The 17,403-nt window shown below is 42.2% G+C and overlaps 2 protein-coding genes across 2 annotated transcripts in view; one reads left to right on the top strand and one right to left on the bottom strand.

Annotated features, from left to right (window-relative positions):
- ORC3 (origin recognition complex subunit 3) overlaps window positions 1-6,128 on the top strand; it is an 87,622-nt gene extending 81,494 nt beyond the window's left edge. Inside the window, exons 16-20 of the mRNA XM_015424743.1 lie at window positions 473-570; window positions 1,842-1,983; window positions 3,905-4,021; window positions 4,885-4,955; window positions 5,926-6,128. Coding sequence (XP_015280229.1) covers window positions 473-570; window positions 1,842-1,983; window positions 3,905-4,021; window positions 4,885-4,955; window positions 5,926-6,031 — 534 coding nt within the window. The 3' untranslated portion in view covers window positions 6,032-6,128. The remainder of the gene's footprint in view (window positions 1-472; window positions 571-1,841; window positions 1,984-3,904; window positions 4,022-4,884; window positions 4,956-5,925) is intronic.
- Window positions 6,129-11,529: 5,401 nt separating this feature from the next.
- The window catches only part of AKIRIN2 (akirin 2), a 16,109-nt gene continuing 10,235 nt past the window's right edge, over window positions 11,530-17,403 (bottom strand). Inside the window, exons 2-5 of the mRNA XM_015424749.1 lie at window positions 14,384-14,524; window positions 13,389-13,538; window positions 12,104-12,175; window positions 11,530-11,874 (exon numbers count right to left, since the gene is read on the bottom strand). Of these exons, the coding sequence (XP_015280235.1) occupies window positions 11,864-11,874; window positions 12,104-12,175; window positions 13,389-13,538; window positions 14,384-14,524 (374 nt within the window). The 3' untranslated portion in view covers window positions 11,530-11,863. The remainder of the gene's footprint in view (window positions 11,875-12,103; window positions 12,176-13,388; window positions 13,539-14,383; window positions 14,525-17,403) is intronic.

Here is a 17,403-nt window from a genome sequence, read left to right as displayed (position 1 = left end):
GCGGTTCCTCAGTGGAACAGGCTTCCTCAGGAGATGATGGGCTCTTCTTCTTTGGAGGTTTTTAAACAGAGGCAGTGCTGATTCTATGACTCACTTTGAATCTAGGCAGACTCAGAGAAGAAGGGCAGGAAGGGATGAGCCAGTGCTCAGCTCTTGTGGCCTTTTCTTATATGCCCAGAGTAATGCCGATCGCCCCTGTAGGGTCAGGAAGGAATTTTCCTTCAGGACAGACTGGCCCAAGGAACATGGAGGGTTTTCCCCCCCCAGGCATAGAGGAGGGATCCCTGGAGGGGGGGGTAGCTGTAAATTTCCTGCATTGCGCAGGGGGTTGGACTAGATGATCCTTGGGTTCCCTTTCAGCTCTGTGATTCTATTTTTTTGCTTGGAGGAAAAACTCCATTAACCGCATTATAACACTGCCAGCAGATTTCCTAAAGAAAATAACTTGGAAATGCCTCTTTCCTTCCTTTAGACTTTATTGGAGATGAAGGAGTCAAGGAGACTCAAGAAACTAACAAAGTTTGAAATGCTGCGTTTTGAAGTTGTTGACTTTATAGACAGCCTTGTGAGGTAAACATTGTACAATGTCAAAAAACAAGTAAAATGCCAAGTAATACATCAGTTCAACTGCCACATCACCCAACCCTTGGTTCTTCTGTTTGTGGCTGTGTGTGTAACATATCTGCCAACTGAATGTTATACATCTGACCAACTCTAGTCCATGAAATCTTCTTTCACAATGCATCTGTTAATTTTCCAGGTGTTACACGACTCTTTACTGCAGCTAACACATATAGCTCTCTGGTACAGACAAAATGTTATTCGGCATACTGAAAATTATAGAATTGGTTAAAAGGCTGCTCTTGTGAGAGCCACTTTGCAGAAAATTTGTCCCTCTCTTGCCAAAGAGTTGGAAGGGAATCTTACCAAGGGTAACTTCTGCTTCCTTCATCTTAATTGAGAGCACAAGGGAGAATTATAGCAAACAAATACCGTGTTTCCCCAAAAATAAGACACTGTCTTATATTTATTTTTTCTCAAGAAGACACACTAGGGCTTATACCACAAATGCATAGAAATCCTGCTAGGGCTTATTTTTGGGGTAGGTCTTATTTTCGGGGAAACAGGGTAGCAGTTGGGCAGGTTGGCATTAAGTAGTTCAAGGGCAAAAGAAAGAAGTAGCACATTCTGACAGCTGTTGGTTGGGAGGCAAAGCAGCTTTGTGGAGTGCAGTTGTAGTGGAGTGCAGTTGTATCCCTGGAAACTGTGTAGTGAAGTAGATCCGAAATGTGGCTCATTCTAGAAACCAGGGTAGTTTGGCTTGGGCTTATGAAAGAAATGTGGTGGTAAGAGGAAATTATCTGAACAGATGTTATGTTATGTAGCTGTTACAGAAGGAAAGTTTTGGAAAGGTAAAACTGAAGGAAGGAGGAAGGCAGAGAAGATGACAGAAGTTAAATAGGACAAGAAAGAGGTAAACCAAGTAACTAGATGAGTAACATTTTGGTTAAGTGTGGAGAATTTATGTCACATTTTTACTGACACAGGGATATTTACTCTAAAGGCATAGGAATCGTTAAATCTGAAGATACTACATGTACATGGGAAGTGCTGTCAGTCATTTCATTGCTCCTCAGTTGCTATAAAGTGAGTTACCCACTGGTATGTGGAAAATTCCTTGTACCAAATATTTATTTGGCAGTTCCATTTAGGCATTCAACTCAGGGTGCTGCATAATAATTGAAGCTCAATGTGAGGTGTGCAAACTTGCCATTTGTTGAGGTTTCTGATTGTAAGTGGAGTTCACATCTTTCTATGCTTTTCCAATGTTACTTTTTCAGAAGTTACCTTGCACCTCCAGAGATGCAGACTTTGTATGAAGTGATGTACTTCAGCGTGGCCAGTACTGTTTGTGAGCATTTAAATGCTGCTCCACGTGTTGCCATTCACACTGCTCTCAACAATCCATATTTCTACCTGAAGGTGAGAAATGGAGAGTTGGAGGGAATATGCCTGCTTTTATCCCATCTCAGTGGGTTTTCTGCATTTGTCCAAGCTGCCCTTCATTAATTTCCTCCTTTTGGTTCTTCAGCATCTTGGTGCTCAAAATGTTTGCTAAGTGTGGAATTTTGATTCTCAATGAAGACCAGTTACAAGACATGGAGTGTATGTTTCACAATAATGTAAACAGTGTGGAGCTGTGTGTCTTAGGTTTGGGTCTTGAGAATCTGTCACAAGTTTTAAAAAATAATCGTTAAAACATGGTTGATCTTAGAGACTGGATAATTCAGTCCCATGGCTGCTCCCATGGCTTTTATTTGACAAACACTGTGTTTTGACCTATAACCTCTTAGAGGCTGCCATTGCAATCTTTTGAGATATGAAGAAACACTACAGCTATATAAGGTGCTGAACAGTCCATTGCTGCTAGAACAGCTGCTTTGCATGCATGCAGAAGGTCAAGGTTCAATTTCTGGCATCTCCAGTTTAAAAAAGAATCGGGGTAACTGATGAGAATACTGACTCTGATGGACCGATGGTCTGATTCAGTATGAGGCAGGTTCATGTGTTGTCACTGCTTTCCCTAAGCCACGTAGTTTTATTTAAGAGTTTTATCTGTGTGCTGGCAGACAGACACAGAAATTTCAGCAGAAGGGTGGGCTCTATTTTACTATCACAGCCAATCTAATTATATTTATTGCACTGAATCAAAGAGCAAAACATAAATCAACAAAAGACAGGTTGGGAAAAGAATATAAAATCTGTGTGTCTCCTTGTTCAATCTTCTTACACATTTATCTGATTTTATACAGGCACAAGAAAGATGAGAAAAACAAGTTCAGTTTTCAGTATATTTGATGAAAAAACTACTCCTTATCCTTGCATAAGCCGATTAATTTCTTATGATCTTTCGGCAGAGATGTTGGATGTCTAGGAGTAGTGGTCTCTCAGTGGTTCCTTGTTTGTATTTGAATGAAAAAAGTAATTTTTTCAGTACAGTCTGTTCTTTTCATCTATCCTGTCCTTATATAGAAAGCCATTTTCGCGTCCAATGTTCGATGCGCACCAACAGTGGTTGGCTGCAAGAACTGCCAGTCAGAAGACGCTGGCTGGGTTGGCTGACTGCTTTGCGGAGTCCCGCCCACGTCAGCCCCGGCCAGCATCTTCGGCTCACTCTGCTCTGGACAGGACCATCTGCAGGGTAAGCGCAGGGACAGGCCCTCAAGGCCGAGGCAGGCGAGCCAGGGAGCACTCTGGAGGCTGCGGGGAGACATTTAAATGTCTCCCCGGGGCTTCTCTGGCTGGGCCGCAGTCGCCATTTCCCTCTCCCCCCCCCACCAGTCCTGCGCCTTTTCTGGGCCCTGCCAGGCCCACAGTCGCCGGCCTTAATTGCCATAAAATAGTATTGACTTGAGGCAGCTGAAGACGTTTCAATGGAAGAATTTTTATAGCAAAAGAACCAAGCAACACAGTCCTTTGAAATACACTTCCAAGTTTGCATTACATGCTGCCTTGTATACGTGCTCGTAAGGAAGAGGAGCTTCCCCAGTGTCATCTTGGAGTGGGCTGCTGCCTTATCGCCTAGGATAAGTCGTTTTCCCTCAGTCCATAAACCTCTGTAAAATATATACTTTTCAGCCTGTACTAATCGAGAAGAAAGTATTGCTAGCCCTGGCAACCTAGTGTAAATTTCAAACCTGAATTAAGGAAAAATTGTATTCTTGTGGGAAATGCCCCTGGAACTGAGGTAGATTAAGCTGCTGGGTTTTTCCAAGGATTCACTAGTTTGGCTGGCCTGAAATAGTGACCCGCATGAGCTGTGATGTCAGAAAGTGGAAAACATAATTAGCATATAAATGAAATGTAAACTCAACTGTTTTCTCATTGTGAATTTATTTACTAGAATGAAGCCTTGGAAAGTGATACAGGATGCATTTCTAACACAGCTCCTGATATCTGTATAGCGTACAAGCTTCATTTGGAGTGTGGCAGATTAATTAACCTTGTTGACTGGTTAGAGGTATGTAAACATAAATTTATTGACTCCTCACTGCTTTGCTGAACTTTTATCTGCTTTTTCAAAAGTTCTGAACACCTGTTAGAATTTAGCAGTCTTATTTTTTTGTTCTACTGGGTTCACGAATCAAAGTCCATATAAACTTTTTAGCCCCATGATGGAGTGAGCTCCCGTCTGTGGCCCCAGCTCCTGCCAACCTAGCAGTTCGAAAGCAAGAAATTGTAAGTAGATAAATAGGTACCGCTTCGGTGGGAAGGTAACAGCATTCCATGCTCCTCAGTGTCTAGTCATGCCAGCCACATGACCACGGAAACGTCTTTGGACCGTGCTGGCTCTTTGGCTTGTAAACAGAGATGAGCACCGCATCCCTAGAGTCAGGTTCGACTGGCTTTCGAGCAAGGGAAACCTTTACCTAGTAACTTTATTATAATGCTGTTAGTCTTCTAGAATTAACCTAGATCCAGGCAGTCAGCTGGGTTGGTCTGAAGCAGTTCAGCGGCACCTTTAAGACCAACAAAGTTTTATTCAAGGTATGAGTTTTCGTGTTGGTCATCAGTAAGATTTATTTTTAAACGGCACAGAATTTTGTCTTGTGTGATCACTAACCATAAATCTGTCACAACAGCTTGGATCCTATGGATGTTCTGCTGGCACAAGCAGATCTCCCTGTGTCTCCTTTCTCTGGCATCCCCCTGAAAAGGCATTGCCGGGGGAGCTACAGGAAGGAAGGGAACTGAATGAGCCTGCCTCCTGTTAGTGGGCTGTTCATAGGATCCAATTCACAGTATACACTAAAGCAAGTGAGGTTTTGTATAAATATTGCTAGATGCTGATCCTGTAATGCAGTTTCTGTTGTGTTTTCTCAGGCTTTTTCAACAGTTGTAACAGCTGCTGATCAGAATTCCACTGAGAAGGATCAGATGGAAGAAATTATCCAGTATCCTTTTTCTGAAATGAAAAACCTCAAACTAAGAAGAATATCCTTGGTGCCTGACTGATCAAATAGTGTCTGATTTAGCAAAACAGAGAATCCTCTGAATTGGGCTGACCATAAACAGGAATAACCACCATTCTCAAATTTTTATTTGCATTTTGAATTGGATGATCCCTTTTATGGCTCAAGTGGTTAAGACGCTGAACTGCAGGCTGTGGAAGGTCAGTAGTTCAGCGGTTCAAGACCCGGGTGCCGCAAGACAGGGTGAGCTCCTGTCTCTAGTTCCAGCTCCTGCCAACCTAGCAGTTCGAAAGCAAGAAATTGCAAGTAGATAAATAGGGACCACTTCGGTGGGAAGGTAACAGCGTTCCGTGCACCTTGGTGTTTAGTCATGCCAGCCACATGACCACGAAAACGTCTTCGGACAGCGCTGGCTCTTCGGCTTTGAAACGGAGATGAGCCTAGAGTCGGATTCGACTGGCTTTCGAGCAAGGGAACCTTTACCTTACAGCATATATGCATACAGTTCTTAGTTCTAAGAAAGTTTGTGCTTCCTTCCTTATATTTCAAATAGCTGATTGGTACTCCATGAGTTCCAGAGAGTAAGATAAGCTTTAAAAAAACCCTTTCTTTCACCAGTATGTTTTGGGATAACAATATTGGGAAGCTTAAATTCTATTATTTCATCACTTGTACTGACAAAAGATTATTTAGGTGTTGTTTTTTTTTTTTTTTAAGGGAGCTGTACTACCAGCAGATTAGGAATTCTTCACCCTGTTTGGAGTACTAGCCACATTACATGTTGCAGATTGAGTATACACATTACAATATATTGCCTCTATTGTAACAGCAGCACTTCAGTGAGTTATCATAACTCATTCTCTTGGAGGGAGGAAGAATACTGCATGTTCAATCAGTGTGTTGTTTTTTTCTTTGGTGGGGGAAAATGCTTTCCTTGACTAGTACTCCCAAGTACTCGTTTCATTAGAGCAGTCTCAGAACTGGAATTCTTAGGATTCATAAAGCCTACCAAGCAGAAAACTGATCATGTGGCAAGACTGACATGGGGAAGCTGCTGATACCTGCTCTACAGAGAGAGTGGAAGTCTCAACACAAGACTTTGGATGGTGTGACAATTGTGGTAGAAACACTAATTGTTGACAGTAAAAAAACATACACACTACCTTTCTGGGTTTTTTTGTTTCTTTGTATTTAAAGATACACGGCCAGTTTCAGGGAAATAATTCAGTTGCTGCTTAGTCTTTGACATCACAGCCAGTGTTATTTCCTCCTAAATCCACAGAAACGTCTTGAACCAACTGTCCTATTTGAGACATCAATACTGAATTACTTATAAAGACTTGTCATGCTGCAGGTTAATGTTAACTGGGAACATATTGATGGTATTCCTTAGTTATAACTAGCTGTAGGAAGAGGGGGATGTATAGCTGCTAAACTTTGCCCTCATTTTTTCTTCAACTCCTACATTTCTTTTTGTTCATACTGTTCCCACAACCTCCAGCACCAGTTTTTAGGAGATATATGAGGGAGCCAGACAAGATCTGTATTGGTGCTTCACTGAATTCAACCCAGCACTTTAAAAAGGTGTCCTAAAGGCAAGGAACTGGCTTGTGCTGTCTGATGGCTTGTATACTCATTTAAAACATATCTATCAAGGAAGATGGATACAAGTGTATCAGCAATACTGAGGGGCTACACACACATCTTGTTCTTAGAACATTCAACCTTTGTGTAAATGTTACTTCTCTTGTTCTAAATTCTAATATTCCCTTAATCTTGCCATTTTGGATGCACACCAGTGATTTAAGTCTGATTCTAACATGGTGTCCCAGGTAACTGTCTAGTAAATTCTGAGCATGCGCCAACATGAAATCTGCTAATTAATTGTCCAAGCACAGATGTAGCCAAATGCTTTGCAATGTAGCTGGTTTTAAATGGTTGCCAGTAAGACTGGAGTTTACTTAATCCAAGCAATCCAATTTAAACATATAGCAGTTTTACATTAGCAAAGATCTACAGTGATGAGTTGGACTGAATAATCCCCTCTCACGAGGATCTTCCTTTCTTCTTCTCCAGCAGTCCTTGGACCTTGGTAGAATAGTAGCAAAAGGAAAACGTAGCAATGAGGGGAGAGAGAAGACGATCACCCATCCTGCCTTTTCCATCAGCCCATTCCACTAAGACTGCTTCAGCCAACCTCGCAAGTCAGGCATTGTATTGAACTGCAGAGAAAGAGCGGTATTTTTGGGTGGCTTAACAGCTTATATTTATCATTTTTTTCTCAGTAAATATTATACAACTATCACAGATTTCAAACACTACATGTCCTTTAATAATTGGTAGTACCAGCTGCTGTCTATAATGAGAACTTCATTGATCAGCAATTGATAGAAGCTTTTTGGTTTTCAAAGTCTGTCCAACTGCCACAATGTAACACATAATGTAAAAGTAATTCAAGCTTTAACTGAAATATAAATAACTAGCCTAATACCCATGTTTCCCTACGGTATTTAAGTTACGTAAATCCAGTTATGATACTGATGATATGAAGTCTGAAATGTAACATTTGTTGTAGGAATTCTAATGGAGAAGTTTGTAGTGGAAAAAATGAACTGTTCTTTTTCTCTACTGAAAGATCTCTCTGTAGAACACATTGGTGGTTCTGCCTTCAGGTGCTAGGATCACCAGGCTGCTAGAACTGTCCATTTAAGAAGCAGTCATCTGTTATGTCAACTCTTGCTACCTTCCACAAAAGTGATGGTCTTTCTACTTGTGTTCCTGGATTGTTTTGCTCACATATGGAAACTGAGCACCTCAGGGTGATCTCACTGGTACTTGGCCTGCGCAGTTCATTGCCCCACAGGAGTACGATATGCAAATATCTTCGCCGCATTTCTAAGTTGCCGCATCTGGCTCGATGTTTGCCAGCAGCTTTCTTGGGGGCAGTAAGAGGTGAGAGGGAGTGGTGATGCAGTGAACATTTCTTCAGGTTCATGAGGGAGGCACACATCAAAATGGCTCCTAGAGAGGTCCTTTACTATCTCCCCATGAACATTCATTAACTCAATTGCCATGCTGGCTTTTTTGAAGAATGTCTATTCAGGAGTCTTGAATCGCTGATTTCTGTAACTGTCCTCAACTGTGTGCAGTCTCTTCTGTGTTTAGATCCACAGCTGCGCAGAGAGAGATGGGTGCAAACAAGCAGGTTTTACCTCAGAGCTCTGAACTACATAGTTGACCAATTGTGGGGGGTAAGGAGGCAGCAGCCTGCCAGGAACATGGAAAACAATTTGGGGAACATATTTTGTCCCTTTTTTTACCCCCTTAGGGTACCCCCCCTTTTTTTACAAAAATGCTTCTCATTTATGTTACATTTAAAAAGTGGGACACAACTACATATTCAAAACACCATCCGAGCATTCAGATATTAAGCAAGTTCATATGAATCAATTTTCTAGAACCCATTGTGAGAAGTTAAATAACCTAATAAAGGAAACCATTTTTCTAAAATTTGGGGTATATTTCCATTGTGGATAGGAGTGTGGCTAAGCTGGGCAAGCAGCACTAAGGTGATTCTGCTGGGGTGGCATCCCTGATGGATTAAAGTACCCTGCTCCTGTTCCTACACCTGACATTAGAAGCTACTGTGGAGGCGGGGCTGGCAGGATTACTAACGTGTTACTGCTGGGGCGGCAACTCCCTCGTGGCTTTAAGCACCCTGCAACTGCTGCTGCACCTGACAGATAACTGCCTATCAGGTGTAGGAGGGGGGAGCATGTTTGAAGCCATAGGGGAGGCTGGGCCAGCAGCTTTCCTTCACCTCACAGGCAGTTGGCCACTCCTGATTTCCCCAACTGTCCTTAGCTCTCTGTAGTCCCCTGTAACTGGGGTTTTTTTTACCTCAGAACACTGAGCTCTGCAGCTGACCAATCAGAGTGGGGGGTGCAAGGAGGCAGCAGTCTGGCAGCCACATAGGAATCAATGGGGGGAGCCCATTTCCCCCCTTTTGACCCACTTAGGGGTTGAATTTCTAAAAATCTGTTCTTAGTGAGCATCTATGCCATGGTAGGAGCGCTCTCCCTGAATTTCGTGTTTCTAGGTCCAGCGGTTTGGCCTCGGCGTTGATTTTATGGTGAGGGGGCTTTTATATATATATATATATAGATGAAGCAGACATTTCTTAGAGCTATCATATCAGTGTACTGAAGTAATTTCCAAACTATGTTGTAGCTGAAAACAACAATGGTTGAATACAATGGTAGCTATGGTTGAATTCAAGGATTCTATTGCACTGATTGCGAAGTTGAGCTATCCTCCAGTGCAAGGGGCATTACTCCAGCAGAAACAGGCACACTCTACCAGTGAAAGACTCTTACTAGTAGAACAGAACACTTGGTTCTTGGCTGAGAAAATCCCTGGAGTTTGCAGTACAATCTGGAAAAAATACATTAAACCCCCTCCACCATAGAAGCAGCATCTGTAGCTTTCAAAAATTGATGCCCTGTAAAGATCTTAGTGGCTACAACAACAATGTTGCCAGCCTTCAAGCCTTGGTTTCTGTCAGGACAAGGAGTTAGGGTAAAGTAGCCATGGAAAGGGCCCTATCAATCCACTGCTGCTCTGTTCCTTCCTGACCATGAAAAAGGACTCATCAGGCCACACCCAGCAGTAACTACTAGATAGTTTTTTGCCACACAGTAGCTGCTACCACATAACTGAACTGAGCAAGTTGCTACCCCATGACTTCTACAACTTGGAGAGGCTGCCAGGGAAAGTACCAACTGAGAACCAGTGTTATGTACTGACTAAAGTGTCAGACCAGGATCTGAAAGTACTGGGTTTGTATCCCTACTATGCCATGGAATTTTGCAGACTGACCTTGGGCCAACCTACACTCTACCTCACAGAGCTGAGAGGATGAAACAGGAAAATACTATAAACTGCTTTGGGTCCCCACTGGGGAGAAAGAGAGGACATAAACTGAATTAGCAGATGACTGCAAGAACAGCTAAAAGGAAAATTGGTTAGCTGGAAACAGAGATTGAAGAAATTGTGTAGAGAAAGGGATACAAATCCAGGGACCTCATAAATCCTTGCATGTTCTCCACTTGTGTATTTCTAGTATGGCCACAAATATTATCTAAAAGCACTCTACAACTCATTTTGAAGTTCAGCTCTAAAAACACTTTTCCATATTAATAAATTCTACCTTTTGTTGTACTGTGGCTCAAACAGTAAAACTAAGGAAAGAACTTGCATTTTGAGATCACTTCTGTAGACCAGAATGTGTCTACTTGCTTAATGTAATCCCCACCCCCCCACACACACACCATTTCCCTTATTGAGACAGCCAAATCACACACATGAAGTTTCTCAGACCAGAAATATGGCTGAAATTAGAGCTATAACAGCTGTGGAAAGAACCAAAACATCTAGCTCAGAATGACTGGATACACTGCAGAGAAAGTGGCTATGTCCAAACAAAACAGACAAGAAGAAAGGCTTCCCATAACCTAGATGTTCAGCTTGCAGGTTCAGAAAGCCTTCAGCATTCAAATTACACCAACAATGCTAAGAAAAAGTCATTTCAAAAGACAAGATAACTAAGCACGTTTTTCTATCTTCCCCCTTAAAGGAAAAAAACCACTCACATATTTATGTCTAGCTCCCCTTGCCCTACCCCCCCCCCCAAAAATCCCAGGCACAATGTCAAGATGTTGATTTCCTTTCAAGTAGTCTACAAGGACACTTGATATAAGTTTACAGTGTTCTATGTGGCAAGACTCAGAGAAACATCAAATAGCTTTCCAGCAATGGAATCTTAAATGGAAGTACTGCTACCTGTTCTTCTTTGAACTGTGTTCTATGCAGTGCTCCCAATAAATTCTGGGATATACTTGTAAACAGTTTTCTCAAGACTCAGATGGGAAAGACCCCCCCCCCCAATAATCCAGACTTCTCTGAAATCCTTGCAGCTTTGCAGTATAGGTAATGGCCTAGCAACTCACCTATAGAAACACTGAAACCATAGCTTTGTCAATTATACAAGAAGGTGCCTCCACAGCATCAGCATGCCAGTCAGCTTTAGCAAAATTCAAATCTCCAATTTCTACAGCTTTTCATTCTGAACTGATACTACTAGTTGTTATGTTTAAGTTCAGTGGATATTTACTTAATTTAGATACTGGCAAAAATGTTTCCTACATATTAAAAAACAAACAGGTTAGAAGTAAATGTTTTATTCTTTCAACTAAATTCCAGTACTACAAGGGCAGTAAAACAATGATACACTGAAAAATTGCAGCAATAAACATTTGTTAGACTGAGAGAATAAATAAAAACTACAAAAATGAGAAATTATATAAACCCATTCTTAACCCCCCCAAAAGTCATGGAATACAGAAATGCCCTCCTTCACTATTTCACAGGCAGTACTGTGGGCTATTTTTTAAAAAAAGTTGTCCATGGATTACATTCTAATTTAACTGTGAATACAGCTTTGCAGTGCACAGTTATGAAAACCACACTAACTTCAGTCAGAAGTGTCATTCTACACTTTTATTTACACAACCAGTGAAGGGCAGAGTTCTAGTACACCAGCTTTAATCCTTTTACTTTTCAAACTTATTAACATAAGCCAAATTGTAATGATACAGCAAATGAGACCACTGGTATTAACAGGTAGCAAAGGTCCACATCCAGGTGGTATTGACATCAGGGAGCACTCCAAAACCAGTTGCTGCATAAGAGTGGTTGCCACTGACAAAAGCTTGAAGTAACCAGTGTATGTGGGGAGAGGGGGGAATATGGCATTGTTGCAAGTCTTTAAAGGACAGCTTGCAACAATAGAACAGGGTTTCAGGGCTGCCCACGTATGCAGAAAACATGATTCATGAAACATCTGAAAAGAAAAATAAAATCAAGTCAGGGATAACAGCTGACAATGTAACCGGAGACTGAATATAATTACTAATCAACCCACCCATATTATATATAGACAAAGGCAATTCAAAACATTTTCTTAACACCTAAAGTTTTAGAGAACAACCCCCCCCCAATTATTGTATTTACATAAAAACTATGCAACACTGAACCTTCATTGACATTCAAATATAAAACAAAATACTTACAACTTGCAGGCTGTTCTCCATATCGTCGCATGATTTGGTCATGCGTGAACTTCACAAATGCGTCATACTGTTCTGTGATCAGAGAGTAGTTCAAATGAGTAATCAAATAAAAATCACATTCACAGTGAGCTGAATCCTATCAATTTGTGCCACTAGTCTGTTCTTCCAGTTCAGGCTCATCAACAGAAGAGCTTCTTGCATCAGAACAAGCCTGCTGAATAAACTGATAGCCTCAAACCAACTATCTACAGCCAGGTACCCCAAAATGGCATTCATGGGCAAGCACTGGTGCCCATCAGTACGTCCTCTGAGTGCCTGCCAAACTTTTCGGAAAGTGGGTAGAGCCACTGGAAGCCAGGACTTGTTACTGGCTGCCCTCTTTCAAACAAACAGGTTTTCCATTGTAGGATCAGGAAACTGCTAAGGACCTATGTTTTCCTTAGTCAATGTGTGATTTCATTCCTTCTTCAGGATTTCATTCTTCCTAGGTGGTCCAAGGGGTGAGGTATTCCATTTGGTTCCACCTCATGTGACAGCTTTTTTGTAGTGGCACTCACTACCCCATTTCAAAATTCCAAGAGCCTGCATGCTCAAAAAGCTTGGGTACCACAATCTACAGCATGCAATAATAGCAGAAATTGCTGCAGCATTCAATCTTTAGCCACAGCTAAGTCCTAAATGTGGTTTCCTGGGAGCTACTTGTGCTAGTAGAAGAAAGATCTGGCACCCTTTGCCAACTGGCAACAGAAGCACATGTGCTGCTATTGCATGCAGGTGAACAGTAGCTGAGTGGCCAATATAGGACAGTGATGTCCTCACTGGTGCCAGGCATTGTTAAGCCCCTTAGCAGCTGTGCCCTTGGACAGCACTAGGATATCCTCAATGTTTCTGCTGAAGCTTTCAAAAGTACTGGATCCAAGTCTTTGTGCCATGCTCAGCCATGGCATCTGGAAGACGTTGCTTAATTGTGCCTGGGCATTGTTACAGTCTGCTAGCATCAGAGCCACTATATAATTTGCCACGAAAGTGTTATTATGGCAATTAAGGAACAGGTAAGTAAGCACAAAGACTGCAAATCAAAACACAAGCTCCTTTTTCAAATCCACCACAAGACAAAAGACCTAAATATTACTAATCCCTACTTCGCTATCTTCCCAACAGCAAATTTAAGAATGCAAGGAAGAAAATGTATTCTTGTTCTCAGTAACTATTTAGAGAACTAGGATAGCTGCAGTTATTACCAGGATCAATCTATGCTTTAAAAATTTTATACATTTCATCATACCTGCAAGTTTTGTGGTCAGGATTTCTTCATACTCTTCACGAATTTTCTCTTCACGTTCTTTGAGTAAGCGTTCACAGATCATTCCAACTTGTCTGAGAGTAAAGAGGGGCTGTTCTTTTTTCAGTGGTGATGCTGCTGCAGTTGAAGTACCTATGAATCAATATTTACAGAGATCGTTCAGGCATATGTTAATAACTGGCCAGATGCCTGCTCTGTGTATACAATATACTTCCAGACATTTTGAGAAATCTTATTATCAGACCTCATTAACTTGTACAGAGAAAGTTAGTTTACACTGTAGTAACCTTAAAGCCAATGAGACAAGTGCAACTACCTTTCTCTGGATCAGAGCTGTTGAGCAAAAACCTCTGAACTGTTCCATAAATTTAATAAATTCAGTAGCACAGGGCACAAGAGGTTTGCACCACAGAGACTAAAGTGTTAAAATCCATCTGCAACAATGTGCAGGTATAAACACAAAGCATCTACAAACCAATCTGTTTTCAAATATGTAAAATATGGCTTTTAAAAGAACATTTGCAAGGACCTACAGGTGGACAAACAACAGGCAGCAGGTTTATAGAATGTCCTGGACTGTGGCATTACAGCAAGCCCAGTCTTCCACCTAGCCTGCAGCTGAAGAAACTAAAGTTAGAACCACCACAGAAAAGAGACAGAAAAGAGTGCATGGGTGTTTTCGGTAATGTGTCATACATGCCACACTAGAATGCCCCCATCTCATACTTTACACTTTAATTATGGTAAACTGGTACACTTCAGTTACCCCAATAAATTGACTCTTATGGGCAATGTTAACTGGAAAAGTTCACATTAAGAACTTTTTCTGAATTTTAGTGCTATTGCAGTATGTTCCCCCACCACCTGCTTCTTTAATAAAATGTTTTGTGAAACTTACACCTTTAATAAAGGCGAAACTCAACCATCTGGAATCTCACCAAACCAAGTTATATAGATTTATTCTTTTAAAAAATCACCTGGCAAAGCTGGTCCAGTAAGGAGAAATGCTTGTGACTGTGCATCAGTAGAACAACAGGGATCTGTCTGCTGAAAGTTTTCTAAGTGTCTCCTCTTCTGCATGCGTTTGTACTCCTGTTTTATATTGTACAGAATTTGTTCTGGAAGAAAGCAAAAAAAAAAAAAGACTAACTGCTCAGTCTCATTTCAAATTCTCAGCATTTTACATTACTTGGTGACAAAATTCTTACAATAACTACTACAATATGTCATGACTGCACATATAATTGCTTTCTGAAACACTGAGGGAAACTGGGCCAGTTACACTTAAAATATTTTATTTGTTACATTTCTACCCCGCCCTCCCGCCGAAGCAGCTTAAAATATGTTTTAAGCAGTTAAATTAAAATGGTAAATTTGCATCCCAACTGTAATCTCTTAAATCCCAAGCACTCTTCCCACTCAAATTCCCAGAAGATAGGGAGTGAAGCAGTAGTTGCCATTAGTGTCCTCTGCTCCCCCCACGTTAACTGAATGAGATACTAGTTCTATGGTGACTTTCCACAAACCAGCACTAGAGGCACAGCATTCATTCTGCCCCTGGGATTTAAAGCCTATTGTTAAGGTGCTACTCTACAGTTGAATGCAACGCTTAGAAATATTAAAAATCTGCCCTTCAATTTTGTGGACATTTTCACCATCCTGCATTCAGGTCAATTGTCTGCTAAAACACTAACAGGACAGGTTACAATGTTCTATAAAGATTAAACACTAAAAGCAAAGAGAATAAACACAGCATGACTCATATACCATCCAAAAAATCGTCTGCTAAAACACCTGTGCTACCCATGCAATACTTATCTAAATCATCATGTGTTGCATGAATATTAGTATCTGTAACAAGCTTAGCTGAGCACCATGCTCCACATTGAGTAGCACACACATTGCTCCATGTAGTATAATGCATCACTGCATACTGCATATGTAACTGGCTTAATTGTACATCATTTGTGTTATTGCTCCTTCTGCTCCACCCTCAATTTAACAATGGTATTTTCAAGTACGCTGCCTACATTGACATTTATCTGCAGCCACAATAACTATGGCATCCCTTGCAGATCTGTATTCTCTCCCATCTCAAAACTAGCAAAGAAACGAAGCAGTCAGCACAGTATAACATTGGATCTTCGACGTGGTCTCTGCGCTTCACACCCATGGGATTACTGCGCACGCACTGGATCGATCGGCATTGTAGCAAGCTCTTTAACAGATTTTTGCGCCCAGTCCGTCGGGCATGCACAGGAACCCCACTGCGCATGCCCAGAGGGGTGGGCGCAGACATCCCACCAGTTCCTTTCTTACCGCTGTGTTGGAAAGACCTTTCTTTCGTCGGTCTGATCGGTTCACTATTTTTGGCCTTTGCCTCACGGCTCTTCGGATTTTTTCCTCACTTTTCGTCCTTTTCCTTACTATTTCCTTGTTGTTCTTTATAGAATTTTTTTAAAAACCCTGGTTTTTGTTGAGGGGGAAGTGTGGGTTTACCTCAGTCTGGCCTTTGGGCACCCCCCCAACCCCTTCTTCTTTTCTCTTTTACTTTGTTTATGGAGAACGGGGGGGGGGGATTTTTCAATCGTTCCAAGGGTTGCGGCAGTAAACTTGCTCCACCTGACCGTCACACCCTTTGCATTTTCTGTTTGGGGGATTTTCACCGACCAGAATCTTGTCGGCTCTGTGCCAGGTTTTCGAACCACACAAGGAAAAAACGGAGGTGCGCATCTTAAAGTAGCGCTACTTGAGTCGGCTTTAAATCCTCCCTCAGCGATGGATTCCGACAGACCATCCACGTCGATGGCTCCAGCGTCGAGGCCTTCCTCCGACATTGGCCAATCGACGTTGAAGCCTCCGGCATCGAAGGCACGATCTTCTGCTTCCACTCCGGTGAAGAAGCCAAAGGCCAGTAAGGAGCATAAGTCTGCAATCGAAGGGCCCCCCCTAAGTCAGAGAAAGTGGTGTCTGCAAAGCAGCGAAAAGTGGAGAAAAAGCGGTCTCTGCACTGGGTAATGCCCCTAACATGCTATCCACTCCAATGGCTGTATCGGCATCGGAGACCCATGCCCCTCCACCGATACCGACCATCCAACTCTTGGACTCTCCTATACACCAACTTGAGAGTTCCTACTCCGATATCTAGACGGTGGAGCTCCTGCTTTGTCTACCGGTCGTTCCCGATCCAGAAGTTGATCCCCCCCGAGTCTTTATTCCCCCCCACCACCTCTGTCTTGGGATCACCGCCAGCTGAGGTATCTCTATGGGGCCTATCCACCGTCTATGCCGTGGTTGACTCCGGCAGGCTATTCCGACTGCGATCGTTACTCGACCCACTCCGTCCACAGATCAAGGTCGCCTCACAGGTCTCGACCTTCAGCATCTCTCTCTCTTGACCTCCGAACGAGGATTCTTCTCAGCATAAACCGGAACTCTATTGTCCTCCCAACCCTGTCGTACCACCAAAGGTTTTTAACTACTCAAACTGAAGTCACTCCGGTTCAAATGCCAGATCAGGAATCCTCTGAGCCTGCAGAGGAGGATTCTAATATGGAGGCCTAGGCTCACACCTTCCCTGACCACAAGTCTCTAACCTAAGCTGTCGCAGATGATCTACCAATATCCCCATCCAACAATCTCACTTCTTATGCAGATCTTGTCAAAACATTCTCTAGGCCTCTCAGTCGTTCAACAGCAACCACAGGTTACAGATGCTGTCTTCGATATCTTGCAACTTGACACGTCAACTACAATAGCAGTGCCTATGTCCACAGTCCTCTTACAGGCAGCAAAAGCACCATGGGAGAAGCCTTCGTCAGCCACAGCGTCGACAATACGCCTGGACCACATGTATAGAGCCCAGGAGACCGGAGCTGAATTTTTATTTTCCCACCCTCAACCAAACTCGTTGTGGTAACTTCTTTGTCTAGGTCCAAACGAACACACTCTGCACCTTCTGATAGAGTAAGAAATTAGAAGCATTTGGAAGACCCTT

This window comes from Gekko japonicus, unplaced genomic scaffold (assembly GCF_001447785.1).
Source record: "Gekko japonicus isolate JY-2015 unplaced genomic scaffold, Gekko_japonicus_V1.1 scaffold787, whole genome shotgun sequence".
NCBI classification, from domain to species: domain Eukaryota; kingdom Metazoa; phylum Chordata; class Lepidosauria; order Squamata; family Gekkonidae; genus Gekko; species Gekko japonicus.
The sequence above is the reverse complement of the archived record's forward strand: the minus strand, read 5'-3'. Positions and strand labels throughout refer to the sequence as shown.